At 43.2% G+C, this 16,502-nt stretch overlaps 2 protein-coding genes across 3 annotated transcripts in view; both read right to left on the bottom strand.

Moving 5' to 3' along the window:
* Positions 1 to 1,851: 1,851 nt before the first annotated feature.
* Positions 1,852 to 11,333, bottom strand: adat1 (adenosine deaminase tRNA specific 1). The gene is made up of 9 exons (XM_085360146.1): positions 11,122 to 11,333; positions 10,825 to 10,893; positions 10,687 to 10,741; positions 10,471 to 10,601; positions 8,441 to 9,032; positions 4,352 to 4,497; positions 3,741 to 3,840; positions 3,568 to 3,654; positions 1,852 to 1,984 (listed from the first exon to the last, which is right to left on the bottom strand). Exons 1-9 carry the CDS (start codon positions 11,303 to 11,305, stop codon positions 1,852 to 1,854), a joined length of 1,497 nt encoding a protein of 498 aa, XP_085216272.1. The 5' UTR covers positions 11,306 to 11,333.
* Positions 11,334 to 13,135: 1,802 nt separating this feature from the next.
* The window catches only part of wwp2 (WW domain containing E3 ubiquitin protein ligase 2), a 65,078-nt gene continuing 61,711 nt past the window's right edge, over positions 13,136 to 16,502 (bottom strand). For both annotated transcript variants that reach the window (XM_085360149.1, XM_085360148.1), the window contains 4 exons: positions 15,782 to 15,886; positions 15,609 to 15,705; positions 15,175 to 15,247; positions 13,136 to 13,844 (listed from right to left, as the gene is read on the bottom strand). In XM_085360149.1, coding sequence (XP_085216275.1) covers positions 13,745 to 13,844; positions 15,175 to 15,247; positions 15,609 to 15,705; positions 15,782 to 15,886 — 375 coding nt within the window. In that variant the 3' untranslated portion in view covers positions 13,136 to 13,744. The remainder of the gene's footprint in view (positions 13,845 to 15,174; positions 15,248 to 15,608; positions 15,706 to 15,781; positions 15,887 to 16,502) is intronic.

Here is a 16,502-nt window from a genome sequence, read left to right on the forward strand (position 1 = left end):
AATATTTGTCAAATACTGTGTGCCACATTATCTGTGACAGATATTCATGTTCTTCAGGTTCAGTGATATCGAAGTCGGCCGTGGCCATGGACCCTTTAAAGTCTAACTACTGCCAGATACATTTACTGGCTTAATCAGCCACTCACGTGGCAGAAACTGTGCATTTAGGGTCAAGATGACCCGTTGAAGTTTAATCTGGGCATCAGAATGGGTGATTTAAGTGACTGTGGGTGGTTTTCTTCAGGAAATGTTTCCAGCACCTTGTCGAATTAATGCCACACAGAATTAAGGCACCTCTGAAGGCAAAAGGGGTCAAGGTGTGTCTAAAGAAGTGAGCGTTTGCCCCTGGTTCAGTTTTCCTGTAAGGTCTGTTTAATCGGACCTCATGGGCTGAATCAATACTTCAAATATAAAACTCTGCTTTTTCTGTATTAGTCCAACGCTCACAGACTAAAATTATGAAGCTGTTAAAAGATTCTCTTGAATCTAAAATATGATTGATATTGTTTTCCCTTGGCTTGTAGTGCTTTTATTCATCTGATTATTGAATTGTGCAGTTCTGGAAACATCAGCTTTCTCTCTAATGGAAAAGAACTACAATGAATCCCCTCATGCCAAGGGAAAAAAAATCCAACCGAAAACTTGCATTAACCTCAGGTTTATTTATGCAACTATCCATATATTTAAAAAAACAATATAAAGAATTTAATTCAATTTTATTAATACAGCACACAAAACACAATGAGGTGCTTTATATTGAAAGGTAAAGACTCTATAATAATACAGAGAAAACACACAGCTTTCTATGAGCAAGCACTTGGTGACAGTGGGAAGGAAAAACTCTCTTTTACCAGGAAGAAACCAGGTGCAGGGAGAGGCAGCCATATGCCACGACCTGTGGTTATTTTTCCCCTGAGCTACAGACGAGCTTGCACTGATGTAATCAGATGTCTGCAGCCCAGTTCTCTGCATCTCTACGATGGATGTGACGAAAACAGCTCAAAATCGCTGAAGAATGAGAATGAGAAAATTGAGGGCATCCTGGACATAAGCCACCATGTGCTGTTTGTCATTAGCAGAGAGGAAATAGCAGGAATCAGCTGAGCCACATCACCAACTGAACTGATCCTCTGTCCCTGCACCGTGGTCCTGAATGAACGACCTAACTGTTTGTGCAGAAATGTGCAGCTTTACCTTTTTCTTCACAACAATGTGTCCTACACAGGCCGAGTTAACAAACTGGTGCGAAAACGTTTTTGCAGGGTTCAAACCACTGCCAGAAAGTAACTGCTGGTCGTTTCCTTACGATGAAATTAGAAAGCTTTTCCCAGAATTTGCCAGTTCAACCTGATAAACCAACTAAAGCAATTCCTTTGATTCCAAATTTTGACATAGTCTGGGACTTCAGGAGTATCTTCATGTTTTTAGTGCAGGACGCATTCAAACTAGGAGTGAGACTGGAGGCTGTGTTTTCCTGTGCAGGTATAAATGGCTGTGCGCTTTTAAGAACACCAGGCAGCTGGAGCCACGACATGCACTGTGAAAATAAGCCATCGTGTGTGCTGCATTACCAACAGTTTCAAACAGCGTGACAGCGCAGAGCGTCCTGCTGAGGCAAACCTGCACTGCAGACCAGCTGAGCCAACACACACACAGGAAGAGAGGAAAAAGACAGCGCAAATTAAAGAAGCCAAGCTTGTCCTTTCATTAAAAGGGTGCCGCAATCCTTTCTGTTCTCTGCAGCATGTTTGAAATCCGAGTTTCACAAGGTCAAACCTTGGGCGACCCTTGACCTCTGAGTTTCTCCTACAACAAAGCTGCTTTGTCATCAAGCCTGTCGAGAGTGAGTTGTCAGTGGAAGAGGAGGAGGTTTCTGTCACTGCGCGGCCACAGAGGGAATGCCTGACTGCGCAGCTGCTGCCAGGCCTGCTGGTACGACTGGGAGGCCTGCTTGTAGTCCCAGTAGGTCTGCAGCTCTGCTTTCCTGGACACATGTAAGAAAAGAAAATCCTCGATGTAAAGCAAGAAGCAAAAATTATTACTCTAAGTTACTTTTAAACCACTACAGAAGTACAAAAAAACCCCATTGGCTGAAACTGTTCGTGCAGATTGCTGCTACAACCTGTTAGCACGTAAAATGAGCTGAAGTTTAAGTTCTGTAATAAAGATTCAAAATACATCATTCAAAGGGAGAAAGTGGATTACTGTGTGTTAGATAGGAGAAACAGATTGTTCAAATATCTGCTGGTTACCGTGGTTACTTGAGCCACTGTAGTAAAGAAGAACATCTTGTAGATAAAGTGATCAGGACTGGCTCTCAAAAGGCAGATTAACGATTGATTTCCCTCAGCTGCAACTTCCTCCTTCGTCTGCCGTTTCTCCTCCTCGGACGTACCTTTGTCATTAAGTCCTGTCATTGTGCTGAGCTGAGTGCTTACAATATGTCTGTTGTGTGTGGGCCGTATCAGGTTTTCTGACAAACACAAGGACCTTTGTCCTCCATTGTTAGTCATCAGAGTTTCATTTTCTCAGATTCATTTTCAGGAGACCTACTGTCATCCTGAAGCCATTCTTCCACATAAATGTAGCACAGCACACTATGTGACAGGATCTCCAAAAACAAAGACGATGCAAACAAAGTAGCCGTGTGACAGACTTAATATAAGTACACAGCCAGGGATTCAACTGCAAGGACCAATTTTCACAGAAAAAAACCTTACAGATTCCTGTCGAGTGCAACATGAAACCGCAGCAGCCTTGGACAGTCCTTTATTTGGCAACAGCCTGGCATGACTGCACCACGGTGGTGGTTTTATCCATAGTTTAACAGGTAACAAAATGAGAGCAGAACAAAGGCACCAGCCGAGAGAAACAGTACCTCCAGCATGTCCTGGATTGGCCCTTTAATCTCCTCACAGCTGGACACCACATCCTCAGCTCATCTCTAAAGGAGAGCCCGAAACCTGCCGAAGTCCAGCCGCTACCCGGAACTCATGGCCAAAAGTGAGGTAAGGAACAGAACACAGCACCCTTCTCCATCTAACCTGGTGCATGTGAGATCCACATGGCCTTAGATTTGGAGAAGCTGCTAACTCTGAGCTCAGTCACTTCAGACTCGATTACAACTTGCTCCAGTGCAAGCTAAAGGTCACTGCTTGATGAAGCCTTAATACGAAAGCTTAATACAAAAAAAATCAAAAATCACCTGATAACTTCATAAAGTGATCAGTAAACATGAAGCCAATCAGCAGCAGCATAGCACACAAGTCTGAAAAAGTGCACACACAACATTTTAACCCACAGCAGGCTGGAAATCTAAGACTGAGGAATTCAAACCAACCCCACCTGTTTAATACGAGCGTAACAGTCAGATTGCATAACACGATTTCCAGTAATGAACATTTCACAGTGATGTGAACATTTCCTTAGTGATTGGTGCACGTAGTTTTATGTGAATGAGAGTTGCACAAACTGAGAGAAGCTGCACTGTTCTTCAAATATTGCAGCTCTCGTTGGAGCGTTTTCAAAAGCTGCAGCGAGTTTCTGAAAGAGCCAATTGTTTGTTACCTGAGAGAGTCGGGGAGAGCCGAGGGATCGGTGGCCGACACCAAAGACAAGAAGGAATGAAAAAGCTCTGATTTGCACAGAAGAGACCTGAAATCAGAGAAGCACGCCGGGATGTTTGAGAACACAGCAAACTCACATGGTACTCATGTATGATGACAGTGGATTGGTTCTACCTGGCTTTTGCTGTTCCCAGGGCCTTCTTGGTGACTCCGTGTTTGTAGCCGTTAGCGGTGACATCTAGTGGCTGCTCTGTTACGTTACACCAGCTGATGGCTGAAACACAGGGAGCAAACCTCAGATACACGCCGAGATTGCAGCTCAGTGCTGGAGCAGTTTAAACACAATTAAAACTTTAATTGAAACCGTAAAAACTGCTTCACTGAGTGAATGGGTTAAATGCAGAGAGGAATTTCCCCACGGGGATCAATAAAGTATACATTATTATTATTATTATTAAAAAACTGATACCATTAACAGAAAGAGACAGCTGCAAACTGGACCTAAACTGAGAGAGGCCTGCAGCGAGGCAGACACCCTGAGTCTAGCAGATACTCTTGATCTGAAATCCTTTCTCATCTCATGCTCAGTTCCTCCACTAAAGCAAGTGGAGGAACTAAAGCAATTTCCCGATTGGGTGATCCTCACAAACAGAAGGTCTAAGCTGCAGGTGGGTGTGGCTTCTTTGAGATGACTATATTAGGGATAGTCCATGGTTGATGTCAAGTGTTGACATCTAGTTTTTTGGCACTTACAAATAATTTGCAGAATACGTGGACAGTCCTACCTGCCCCGCAGGGGGAGATGCGGCCCTGGCCGGCCTGGTGCTGGAGCTCAGTTTGGGCTTGGCTGAAAGGAAACTCCAATGTGGCCTGGAGCAGCTCGGGCGGACGTACGGCGAAACCGGCAGGGAGGTCCGATACACAGGCGCACCTGACAGCACAGAAGCACTGCATTTAATTGAGTGTGGTCTGATTTGATGAAGACTATTCACTGCCTAACACCTGCAGTGCTGCAGGTGTTCCACTAAATTCCACAGAATTTAGCAGCTAGAAAATTCCCACATGATTAAAGTGATGTCAAAGCAGTTCTTTATTGTTGCATACTGAGGCGTCAAAATGCATTATCTTCATGGGTGAAAGAGTTCATTGTCTGTGTGAATAAGTGATAATCACACAAACTGACAGCTACCTTGATGTAACCACTTAGCCCGATTACAGATGTTAGGCTGTCAGAAGGCAGATAAAGGAAAGATATCCTGGTTATACGGCCCAAGGAAGTGGTTTTTAAACCAGCACCAGTTGGTGCCTGTCCAACATGCACACTGCAACAAGAACACTATGCTGTCTTAAGTATTTGCTCGTCTGCTTTCACGTGCATATGAACTTGAGTGACATCCCATTCTTAATCCATGGGGCTTAATATGATGCTGGCCCACCCTTTGCAACTATACCAGCTTCAACATTTCTGGGAATGTAGGAGTGTGTTAGTGGGAATTTTTGACCAGGAATCCCAAATACAGGAAGGTCTGGAACTGGCTCTGTTTAAAAGCCCTAATCTCTGAATCCCATGAGCATTACCCAGTAGGCAAACACAGCTTAGATGGAGCCAGGGAGGAGACTCACCCAGCTCAAACTGGTACTCAGCCCTCCGGATGCTGATCCTGAAGGTGTGCTTGCCAGGGTGGCTAAGCCCGCTTCCTCTTCAGCCACACCCATTACCAGCAGCTCTCCTCTAAATCTGTGTACTTGGTAACTGACTGGTTTAAATGCAGTAGCTTGGAAAATTAAGCCCCAAGGATCTGTTCATTTTTAAGGTTAAAGTAACATGTAAGAACCCACTGAGTGACGTTCTAATTAAATGCAGATTTTTACCTTTGAGGTTTCACACAAGGTTAAAAAGGAAGTGTCCACTGTTAAAAACGGTTCTTTTGATTCTTAGGGCCAAAAAGACACGGCTCAAAAGTGGTCTTTTACTTTAAAAAATGATCTTTAATCTTACATATCCCGGGATATGGAGACTGAGCACACACAGAAACGCCTGCTCACATCAGCCAGTCTCAAGCAGAAAACAGGAAGCCAGGTTATTTATGTACCTCTCGACATCACATACAGTTTCATTTAGGGCTGCCACAAACGATTATTTTGATAGTCGACTAGTCACCGATTATTTTTGCGATTAGTCGACTAATCAGATCATCATCCATTGAACGTAAAACTACAGCTTATTGCACCAGCAGCATCTGCTCTTATATAACTATCATTAGCTTACAGCTTTAAGTGTTTAAGGTCTGTGCTAACTAAAAATAAAGACAAGATGATAGTTTATTAAATTTTAATGAAATTTGCAGATTGTTTCGGTGAAGTTTAATGAACTCCTTGCTATCTAAAATATAACAGGACACTGGAGTATATTCTGGAGCATCTCACACTTCTGATAATCAGTTGTCTGCTTGACGTTTATTCAGCTGTGTAAAAACTATAACTTTAATCTCAGACAAACTGATTTACTCAGGAACAAATAAAATACAAAAAAAAAAGCCAAACAATAACATTTTAAGTTATCTAAGTGACTCATATATATTTAACCTGAGTAGCGAAAGACGGCGGTGGGTTTGAAAACGATTTGCGGGGAGTCCAGTGTTCTCACCGCGCTAGTGAGCCTAGCCCCCGGCTCGCTAACGAGCTAGTGGGTAACAGATGTCTCCGAAAACGTCGGAGCGCTTTTGAAAATATGTGGTGTCCTGATAAACTGAGCAGATATTTGAGGTTTACACAGCTACATTCTCGCCTGAAAATATGTTAAACGTTTATTTTGTGACCCAGAAAGAATAATAAGAGTAACATTAAAACTAACTAGCTGCCGCCATTGTTGGAAACTGCGCTGGGCCGCGCTATGAATTCTGGGACACAGCTGCTCCTTCTTCTTCTTCTTCTTCGGGGTTTAGCGGTAGCTGACATCCTTGTACATGCAATGCTGCCATCTTCTGTTTCAGTCCGTTATTACACTCTTAAATCCTGCCACTTATTCCTGCGTCTTTTGTGATCTTACAAAGCTTCAAACGACGCGTCGACTATTAAATCAGTCGTCGACGATTTTGATAGTCGACGTAATCGTGACTAGTCGACAAATCGTGGCAGCCCTAGTTTCATTTCACACAAAACTTCTTCTATTCAGTTCCTCTTTTCTGTGTCTGATTTATTAATATGCCTGTGCACTAAAACTTCTTGTGCAGCTTGCAATAACTTCCCCTTTCTAAGGTCTGTTGCCAGGGCAACCTGTCTAGACTTAGTCTCACTCTGTCGGTTCCTCATATTCTACAAAAAACATACAGTTTCTGGTCAGCCTGTAACCTAGTTTTACACTGAAGTCTGGGCCTCTCTTATATAAACCAATAATAATCAGCATAAAAGCATTTAAGATTATATATATATTACCTAACACCACCTTTTAGACTTTTTGAATGCAGGATGTTTTACCAAAGCAATTTAGCAGGAGCGAACTAGAGCCAAAAAAATCTCTTGAATCATACGTATCCAATAAACTTCTCTAAGCTAGTGCTGGTTTTGTTTGATTTTGAGAGAGATTGACCAAATAATGAGCACATCCAGGTGAGACGATGCACTTATCTCTGTTTTGTGTTGACATAAATAATCCCAGAGGAATACAGGGGAAATCCAAATCTGCTCAAAGTTATCAGCTGCAGGACATCAGTGGAATTCTTTGGAAGCTGTAATCTAGCAGGAAAACAACAGAAATCCAGATCCTCTTCAATTTATAATCAAACATGACAAAATGAGTAGAGAAAAACCCAAAAAAAAAATTCCAAATGTGAACTCTTTGATCCAATCTTCTGTAAGGCTCGTCTCCCAGGAGACAAAAGGATGAACAGCTCGTCTCTTCTGCTTAAAACAACAAGGCTTCGCTCACGGTCTCCACTCTAATTCGCTCCAAAGGGGTTCTGTCAGGCTGAGGTTAGGATTCTGTGCAGGCCAGTCAAGTTCTTCCACACCAAACTAGCTCATCCATGTCTCTATGCACCTTGCTTTGTGCACTGGTGCGCAGCCGTGTTGGAGAAGGAAGAGGCCATCCCCAAACAGGAACAGTCTTGGTGTGCTGAGGCATTCAGGGGCCGAGCCCAATTCCTCCAGAACAACTCCACACCATAACCGCCGCCCTCCACCAAACTTTACACATGGCACAATTCAGTCAGACAGGTACCGTTGTCCTGGCAACTGCCAAACCCAGACTTGTCTGTCGCATTTACAGACAGGGTAGCATGAACATGCAACATTGTTCTGGAGTCCAGTGGCCTCATGCTTTACAGCACCGATGCTTTGCATTGCACTTGGTGACGTAAGGCTTGGATGCAGCTACTCCACCATAGATACCCACTCCATGAAGCTCTCTGCAAACTGTTCTTGAGCTAATCTGAAGGCCACATGTAGTGACTAGAACACCTGAATTCAATGATTTAGATAGTTGGCAAAATAGCTGAAGAATTAAGTTCACCATTTAGCAGTTTTTTCTCTCAGGAGTTGGTGGAGAGGACGTGTCTTCGTTCATTGAAAGGCAACTGTTTGCAAACAGGTCGTTTTTCTGGCAGAAACCAAACTGAACTGTGAAGTCATTGCACTCATTTCACTTTCATTAATATCTGCTGCATTTAGCTTACTCTAATTGAACCTAACGTTGTTTTACATCAAGGAGGGTCCTTGACATGCTGGTCATGACTGGAACTGTTACATAAACCTTCAATATCTCTATTTGGTGTTTATTATTATCACGAGTTGTGATTACTGGCTCTGTATCTGTTTAGGTGAAGTTTTCACAGCGCATGACTAATAAAAATATAAAGCAGCCGGTTCAGCATTACCTTGTGACCAAAGCTCTCTGCATGACTTCTTGGTCATATGGACACTTTCCCACCACCATGGTGCTGAAGTACAGCGCCTCCTGTAGGTAATGGGACAGCAGTGCACCCTGGAAGCCCAGCACCCCCCAGCGGGCCATCTTGTCGCTGCAGGAGAGGGAGAGAGTTGGCTCTCCTCTGCCGGGCTTTACCCGGAGAACGCCCGGACTGTGATACCCCACCCCAGGCTGCAGAGGGTCAGCTGGGCCACCCGGTACACACTTGGCCCCTGTTCTGTGAATGTCTGAGACCTGATGATGCAGGCCAGTGCCATCAGTTTGAGCCAAGACTGCAGAGCTGCTGGTTTGTGAGGATGTTTCCGATGTTTTGTTAAAGTTCAGCGATCCACGCTGTTCTGTGTCTCCTCTGTCCTCTTCCTTTGTCTCTGCCGTCTCCTCCAGATGAGGCTGCTTAGAGATTCGCTCCTCGCCGGATTCCTCTGCTTTCCTTTTCAGGTCTCCTCCTCCATCAGTCTGTTCATGGCCCTTTACTGATGTGACAGGAGGGCAGGGCTGAGGCTGGCTGTCAGTCATGGGGATGATGGAGGCGTCGCCACCTGGTTTCAGATCGGACAAACAAATGGCATGAGGGCACACTTCTGCATGATTAAAGCCAAGATAGATAAAGGTATGGTTAAAGGTAGAATGCATATGTCTGAAAGACAACAAAAAAGAAAACGCCTGCAAATGCCTCACAGCTAATAACAAATACTACAATGTAAGGCTACGTCCACGCTAATGCGTTTTAGTTTGAAAACGCATCATTTTCTCTCCGTTTTGGCCTCCCGTCCACACTGAGACGGCGTTCTCGCTCATGGAAAATGCAGCGTTTTGAAAACGCTCTCGAAAACGCGTAATTTGAAAACGGTGCTTTATGTGTCGCAGTGTGGACAGCGAAAACTTTTGACAGCCCTATTAAAGCTTAATATCAGTCCGTACATGCTCCAGAGAGCTTTTCTTCAAATTCTTTAATTCTCACTCGCTTTTGCAACTTTGTACTTTTGCGTTACTCGCAGCAACAACTTCACCTCATTGTCAGTCCATTTAAAAAACTCGGTGCTTTCTCAACGTTTCGCCGCAACGTTTTTCCCATTTTCCTCTATAAACCATTGTGCAATACATATTTACTTTTTTCTTCTTACACCAGATTGTACTTTTTTTCTGTTAATACTGTTTATATGTATATAGTGCTGCTGTTTAAAAACTATATATATATTGTGAAGTTTTTGATATATAAAGCTGAAATTTCACAGCAATCATTACAGGTGTCCAAACTTTGGACCATAAAAGTTTCGTGTAAATCAGAGATGATTAAGCAGGTGAGCAACGATGATTTGAGAATTACTTTCTCTCTTTGTTCCCACAGAACTGTGCCGGTCTCAGTTATAGCGCAATGTGCTTTATCACAAATGATCCCTGTTCTCTGCATGAAAAGGCTGGACTGACTTCCTTCACAAACAAGAATAATCATGTCAAGTCCTCAATTATTCATCATCTCATGGAACTAATTTTACCATAAAGAGGTTGGAGAGTTAAACATTAACAATCCTTATCAGAAATGCATCTTTATTATTTATGGGCTAACAATGCCGCTGCTGACTAATATTTAGGTTTACTGCTTAATAAGCGGATGTTAAATGTTATCAGTGGTGAATATTTAACTGTTGCCATATCAACTCTGCATCAAAGCTCAAGAGCTGAAAGACTTTTCAGGCTATTTGTTTGCATCTCTGGCACAAACAGGAGTTATTACATGTTATCATTTATAAAGACCTTCATTACACTCTGCTAGAATGGGTTATGTAATCAAAAAACAGAATAAATCTAAACTGGGTAAGTTACCAAACTACCTCACATTAACTCACAGTAACTACAGCTGATAACCTAGCCACTCTCTGTGTGAGCAACACAGATCTGGTTTGATTTCTTTCCATCTACTTTCTGCTGTGTGTAACTGTATTCGTTATTGTCGCTGTCCTGTGTGCTGACACTCACAGGGAGTGTGGCTGGTAAAAAGGAGGAAGGAAACTCTGGGCCGAAGCTTCCACTTTCCTCGCTCATCTGCTGCACAAAACACAGAGCTGCCCCGACCGCTCACAGCCCCGTGCAGCTCCTGGATCAGGTACCTGCAAATAAAAACGCATACATATACATAAAGCAATCAGCACAGTCAAACAGCCTGCAGTGACACAGGTGGGTTCATACACACACCTGATACATCCCCTCCTGGCAATGACCTCTGCGTGGCTGTCGTTAAGTACATCACCTGAATTAAAAAGGAAAACAAAATTTGGTTTGCACAATCGACACCTTCAGCATCTGAGACACAAAACGTCCATCTGCACACACCTGTGGGACTCATGGCGGTCTGTCCAATACATTTGGTCCCAGTTCCCAGAGAAACAACCTCCATAGCAACTGTGATGGAAAAAGAAAAATATCGCATCACTATACCTCACTCATATCAGTGTCTACAGGTCCGCTGAAATATACATTATGTACATAATTTAGAACAATTTAAAGCCTTTTTCCCCATCTTCAGAAAACTTTAAATGTCTTTTTAGCACTGACGTTTGATAGAAATGGGGAAAAAATGAATGAAACCGGGGTTTCAGAACAGTGGACTGGTCCATCCTGCCGAACAACCTGAATGAGAGTCAGCTCCGCGGGTGATCTGGAGCACAGCGGCCAGCAGGGTCCACTCTCTGCCCGGCTCAGGCTTCCCTCTGCGGGGAAGCTGACTGAAACGCTCGTAGCACAACTTGGCGACTTCATCCGCGCTCACCACATTAAAGCGACGGGGAAGGCGGATGTGAGCACCAGTAGGCATTTCAGATATGATTAAATTCACCGTTAATGTCCCGGTGTCATCCGAACACTACAAAGGTGGCATTTTCATTTAGAACTGCGACTAACTCCGGTGCACTTCCGGCGAATGAGAACGAGAAGTTACTTCCGGTCCCAGCAAAGGAAGAGGTACTTTCACAATAAAAGTCCTCTCTTCAGCACCCTATGTCAAAACATCCACCAACCCTCTTCTGTACGTCACCAAACCACCTCATCCTTACCTCTTGCCTGTGTCCAGTGGGCTGATTAAGTAAACCTCTCCAGCGTACTCACTAAATTTATTGTCTTTCCACCGCTGTAGACATAATCTGTTGTGCCCAGAGCCACAAACTGGACGGCCAATGGGAGACTGAGAGTGAAGATTCACTCAAAGTTTGCGTGCATGGTTACATCCAAACATGCATTTTCAATTATTGTGACCCAGTCGGCCAAACCTCAAACTGCTTCGGGCTGAGCTCTAACTGGGGGGCCCAGGCAGAGTGTAATCCCCCCTACAAAGACAGTGAAATAACATATGTCAACATTCCTCAAGCCGTCTCAGGAAACTTGTCAGTAAAAAGGTGACACCGCTACCCTTGATAATCAGTGTAAAACACCTTTAAAATATTTTTTATTATCTGATTTTTTTAAAACAAAAACCACAAACAAAGCTACAGAGATGGTTCGTTTTTTTAAATTTTCCCTAAACATTTCAATAATATCGTTGATTATTTTTTTAAACACAGTAATGATGGCAATCACGACAGCAATTGTGACATGGTGAATTTTTCTATGCAAAGCATGTTTTTATAAATATTCTATTTTGGGGAATTAATCATAAACCACACATAAAAATACATTTTGAGTAAGGTTATCATTTCATCTTTCTTCAACAGTACAGTATTGTTATTGTGAAGTTCAAATCTGACATCTGGACATTGCTAACCTCCATCATCATTTGAATTTTCCTCTGTAAAGAAGTTATATACACTTTAATGATTGTAAGTCATTATGTAATTTCTGTGCAAAAGTCTCAAGCCGCCCCTCATGGGTGCAAACATATTTACAACTGGAAATACAGTATATAAGGCAAAAACAGTACAATTCTGTACAATTAAGGGGCCTGAAAGTCAATATTTGGGATGACCACCTTTACACTTCACCATAGATTGAACTCTGAGGCTGCTTTCATGTCATTTCTTTAAGCACTCTTCAGGAGTAGCTCTCTGAGCTCCTTGAAGGACATTTAAAGCTCCTGTTTGAAAGCCGGCTGCCTTTTTGTTCCGTCCTCTATCAGAATGATCTCACACTGCTTCAATAATATTGAGATCCGAGCTCTGGAGAGGCCACTCCATGACTGATAGTGTTTGCTTGTGTTTGTCAAACTGTGTTATCGTTGATATTTTTCATAAATTCAACAAAAGAAATGGGAACAAATTATGTGTCTTTGCGAAATGCTCCTAGTACCAAAGTGCCTAAAGATACCATTTAAAATGTTTCTTTGCCAAGTTGTCTGGTACTGGTTGAGTTTGGTGCCTTTTTATTCTTGAATGACTCAGAGTTTGGTGTCAAGTAGCTTAACAAACAAAAGAAATGATCAGGTTCAAGTGAAAAAGCCGCCAGTGTCCAAAGAAAAGCTGTGAAAAACCTTCAGAAAGCCTGCAGAACGATTGCTCAAGAGCACTTTAAAAAAGAAAGTCTGATAATAAAGAAACAAAGGGTGGCTCGAATTGTTTGCACGGCACAGTAAACCAATTAATGCTGAACCTACGTCACTCACACTGGATTAAGCATTTTAAAAAGAAAGCCTCACCCAAACATCTTATGACTGAAATCTCATTTATTTGAGTTATATACAGGAGAAATCGACTGAATTTCACAATCAACAGAAAAAATAAAATCGCATCTCATCTCTCTGACCTCTGTAACAGAGGCGCACTAGTTCACGATAACAGCTTCCTCTCACACGCTGCCGTCTCGCTGCTTTAATATGCTTAAAATGTACGTCTCTCTGGTAGATATGTTGTACTGCATTTGCGGGTAGCTGTGCTGTCGCTGTGAGTCGCTGCTGACATTAAAACTATCATGTCGTCTGGTTTTGGTGCGGTTCTAAGCAGTGAGTAAGGAGGTGGGGGAGTGGTCATCCTGTTTAATCCACACACATACACACCATTTATATGCAAATACACAATGGCATTAACATGAGCAACCACACACACACCCACCCACACACACGTAAGCATTCACTCTTCTGTGTTCCTGTGCCTCAAGCCTGATCCCATGATTCAGCTCACTAGCTCACTAACATGATCCTCGCCCAGGGAGGGCTTGTTTAGCTGACAGGTGACTCCGCAGCCCTGTGATGAACAAACAAACGCAAAATAAGACCAATAACAAAAAACTATTCGTCGATTTAAGTGTCGTCCGTCTCTGCCTCCTCGTCTCACTCCTGTCCAAATCCCTCCGTCTCCTCGATGGCGAACAGGAGCTTCTCTCGGAGCTGTTCCAGGCTTCGGTAGGGAGGCAGATCCAGACGATTGAAGCTGAGGAGGAGGAGACAGAGTTACACCTCAGCGTGGATTTACAGATGGAACTTCAGGGTGACATTTATCTATTTTTTTAAACGCTCCCAGGCTGCTCACAGCTCAAACAGAGGAAGTGAAATCCTGATTTTTATTTTTCCCCCCTGTAGTAACCGTTTTAAATCCTACCTGCCCTGCTCAGTGGCTTTAATTCATTTTAGATCATGTGTATTTTTAGCTGAAATTACTTTTGTAGCTGAAATCCTGTCCGAATCCACGTCCTTAAATTTCAACTGTCTTTTTCTTTCTCCTTTAAAACGAGAATTCCCTTCGAAATGTAGCAGAAGCGTTACAGCTAAGATACAAGCGTCTTCTCCTGATACTAATCCAGGAGGTGAAGGTGACAGAGGGGCGGTCCTGAGATGGTAAAACATGCATAAAAAATGTGACTCTTGTCAGGGAGGTTCTGAATACTATGTGACTTTAAAAAAGTGAATTTATCAGGAATAGCTGCTCGTTTCAGACAGACGATGACCTGAGGGACTGCACAGAGACCATCTACAACATGAAGAAGGATTCTAAATTATGCAAAGCTGCTCTAGTAGAGTCCCAGAATAAAAACCTGGAGCTGGAAGTTGAGTGAAATGAGTCCACTTTAAGACGTTTAGTTAAATCTGCTGATCTGTCTATCAGATGTCTTTTTGTACATTCATTTTTGGCTCAGAGCGGCAGCTCTCTGTACTGTGAAAAGACTGTAATCTAAGGAAAGTGATTTAAGTAGAGAGAGGTGAAGAAGAAAGTGCAGGCAGGGTGGAGATGGGTGTCAGGGGTGATTTATGACAGAAGGATAGGTTCATAAGATTGTTGCGAGAGCTGCTATGATGACAAAATAACAGGAGGCCGAGCTGAATATGTTCAGAATTTCATTGGGAGTGAGCTAAGTGGGCGGGATTAGAAACGAGTACATCAGAGGAAAAGCTCAGGCTGAGACAAAGAGAGACGAGTGCAGAGGATGGATAGTGGATATACTGAAGACAGGATGTGGAAGAGGGAGCTGCCAGGTGGGAGGGAAAGAGGACATGCAGGGACTGATGTGACAGAGGAGGATGTTGGGATAGGGTGATGGAGGCAGGTGATCCGCTGTGAGGTTTGTAAAGCTGTCCTTCTCGTTTGTAACCTTGCTAGTCTTAGGCTATTTTTAAGTTTTTCAGAGGAGCGCTTCAATAAACACCTTGCTTTTTACCCTATAACAGCTTGAACAGGCTCCGCCCCCTCGACCCTAAATAAGATCAGCGGGAGACGATGAATAAATGGATGATTCGGAGAAGCAGAACATGAGGCAGCATCTTACCATGTGTGGCTTCTTGGAAGCCAAGTCTCCTTCCCCACTTTGTCTATGCAGAACTTCTGGGGACCATTACTTCCTGCAGGACACACACACACAAACAAAACTCAAACCCTGAACAGGAAGCTGAATGCTGCCGACTCGCATAGCAGAAACTCAAACTGAAGATGATTAAGAAAGTGAGTAATTTTATTATATCTTATGAAAATGCTCTGGGATTTCCAGCTCCCAGAGCAGCATGGAAAAGCTTTTGTTTCAGCACTTTGGTTTGGAGCTAAATGTCTGCTCAATTTCCTTACAATTGCTTGAGAATTTCCTGTTAGTGTCTGTAAACATCACAGGTCCCTCCATGCAAAGGCAGAGATCTATTTACAACAGTATTAAAACCAGGAGAATCCTCATAACCAGGACACTCCTGTCCCTGTAAACGCAGTCAGTACCTATGAGCTCGGAGAACCCTCCGACGGGCAGCCGACAGGTTCCCGTTACAAACTGAAGCAGACGGATTCTCTTCTCATTGTCCATCTCTTTCACCACCTGCAGAAAAAACGCTCAGGTCAGCGCTTTCCTAGGAGCATCAGCGTGGTAGGTGTGTGTGTTTACAGGCCCATACCTGCCAGAACCAGTGGATCTGCTTGCTGTTCTTGGTGTAATGTCTGTAGATGGTGTTCTTCTGCCAGTCGGCCAAATCGATCTCCTGCATCCCACAAAGCATCAGCTGCAAAAAGGACAAAGACGGGGGGGTTACTTTAAAATTTGGAGTTTAAACTACTCACATGTGACTTCACTCTGTGTGCTCAGAGACATTTTTGCATGTGGTGGTACAGAACCCTGACGTCCTTTATAAAACTTTACTGATTACAGCCCAAATTCTCACATTTCCTCCTGATAAACGGGGCTCCTGCAGCTCAAGTCGGATGAGATTTCAGACTTTTCAAAAAAAAGAAAAAAAAGAAAAAAAAGTCCAAGCTTACCCCCCACCAGCTTGTTTTGGGGGTTTTTCTCTTGGCTCATGAACTCTTTCCCTTCTGTTCCTCTTTTCTGAGTTCTGTTGTTTTAGGTCTGCTTCCAGAACAAAATGTTTGCATATGAGGTCAGCGAGGGTCTGTGCCTATACAGCTCACTAAAGCTATGATTGGGGAAAACCCAGGAAACTATTCTGATGGTCGTCACACCACGTCTTTACTGATCTCTAAAGAGGTGTCAAAACGGCTCAATAAGGGTGCAGGGAGGTCCATCCCTCAAAGAAAAGCTAATGGTGTAAAAGGTTGAGACATTTACACTCAAATAACTTTATTTGAGTACATGGTGTGAGATTAAACTGCCTCAGGCTT

The sequence above is a fragment of the Diplotaxodon limnothrissa genome, linkage group LG7 (assembly GCF_057381915.1).
Source record: "Diplotaxodon limnothrissa isolate DT_005_m linkage group LG7, D_limnothrissa_male_GT1.1, whole genome shotgun sequence".
In the NCBI taxonomy this organism is placed as follows: Eukaryota; Metazoa; Chordata; class Actinopteri; order Cichliformes; family Cichlidae; genus Diplotaxodon; species Diplotaxodon limnothrissa.

Coding starts and splice junctions, on each gene's coding strand:
- adat1 (XM_085360146.1), bottom strand. CDS start 11,305: ATGCCTACTGGTGCTCACATCCGCCTTCCCCGTCGCTTTAATGTGGTG. Junction 10,602..10,686: donor GCCAGGAGGGGATGTATCAG/GTGTGTGTATGA, acceptor TTTTATTTGCAG/GTACCTGATCCAGGAGCTGC. Junction 4,498..8,440: donor CAGAGAGCTTTGGTCACAAG/GTAATGCTGAAC, acceptor CTGTGCTGTCAG/GTGCGCCTGTGTATCGGACC.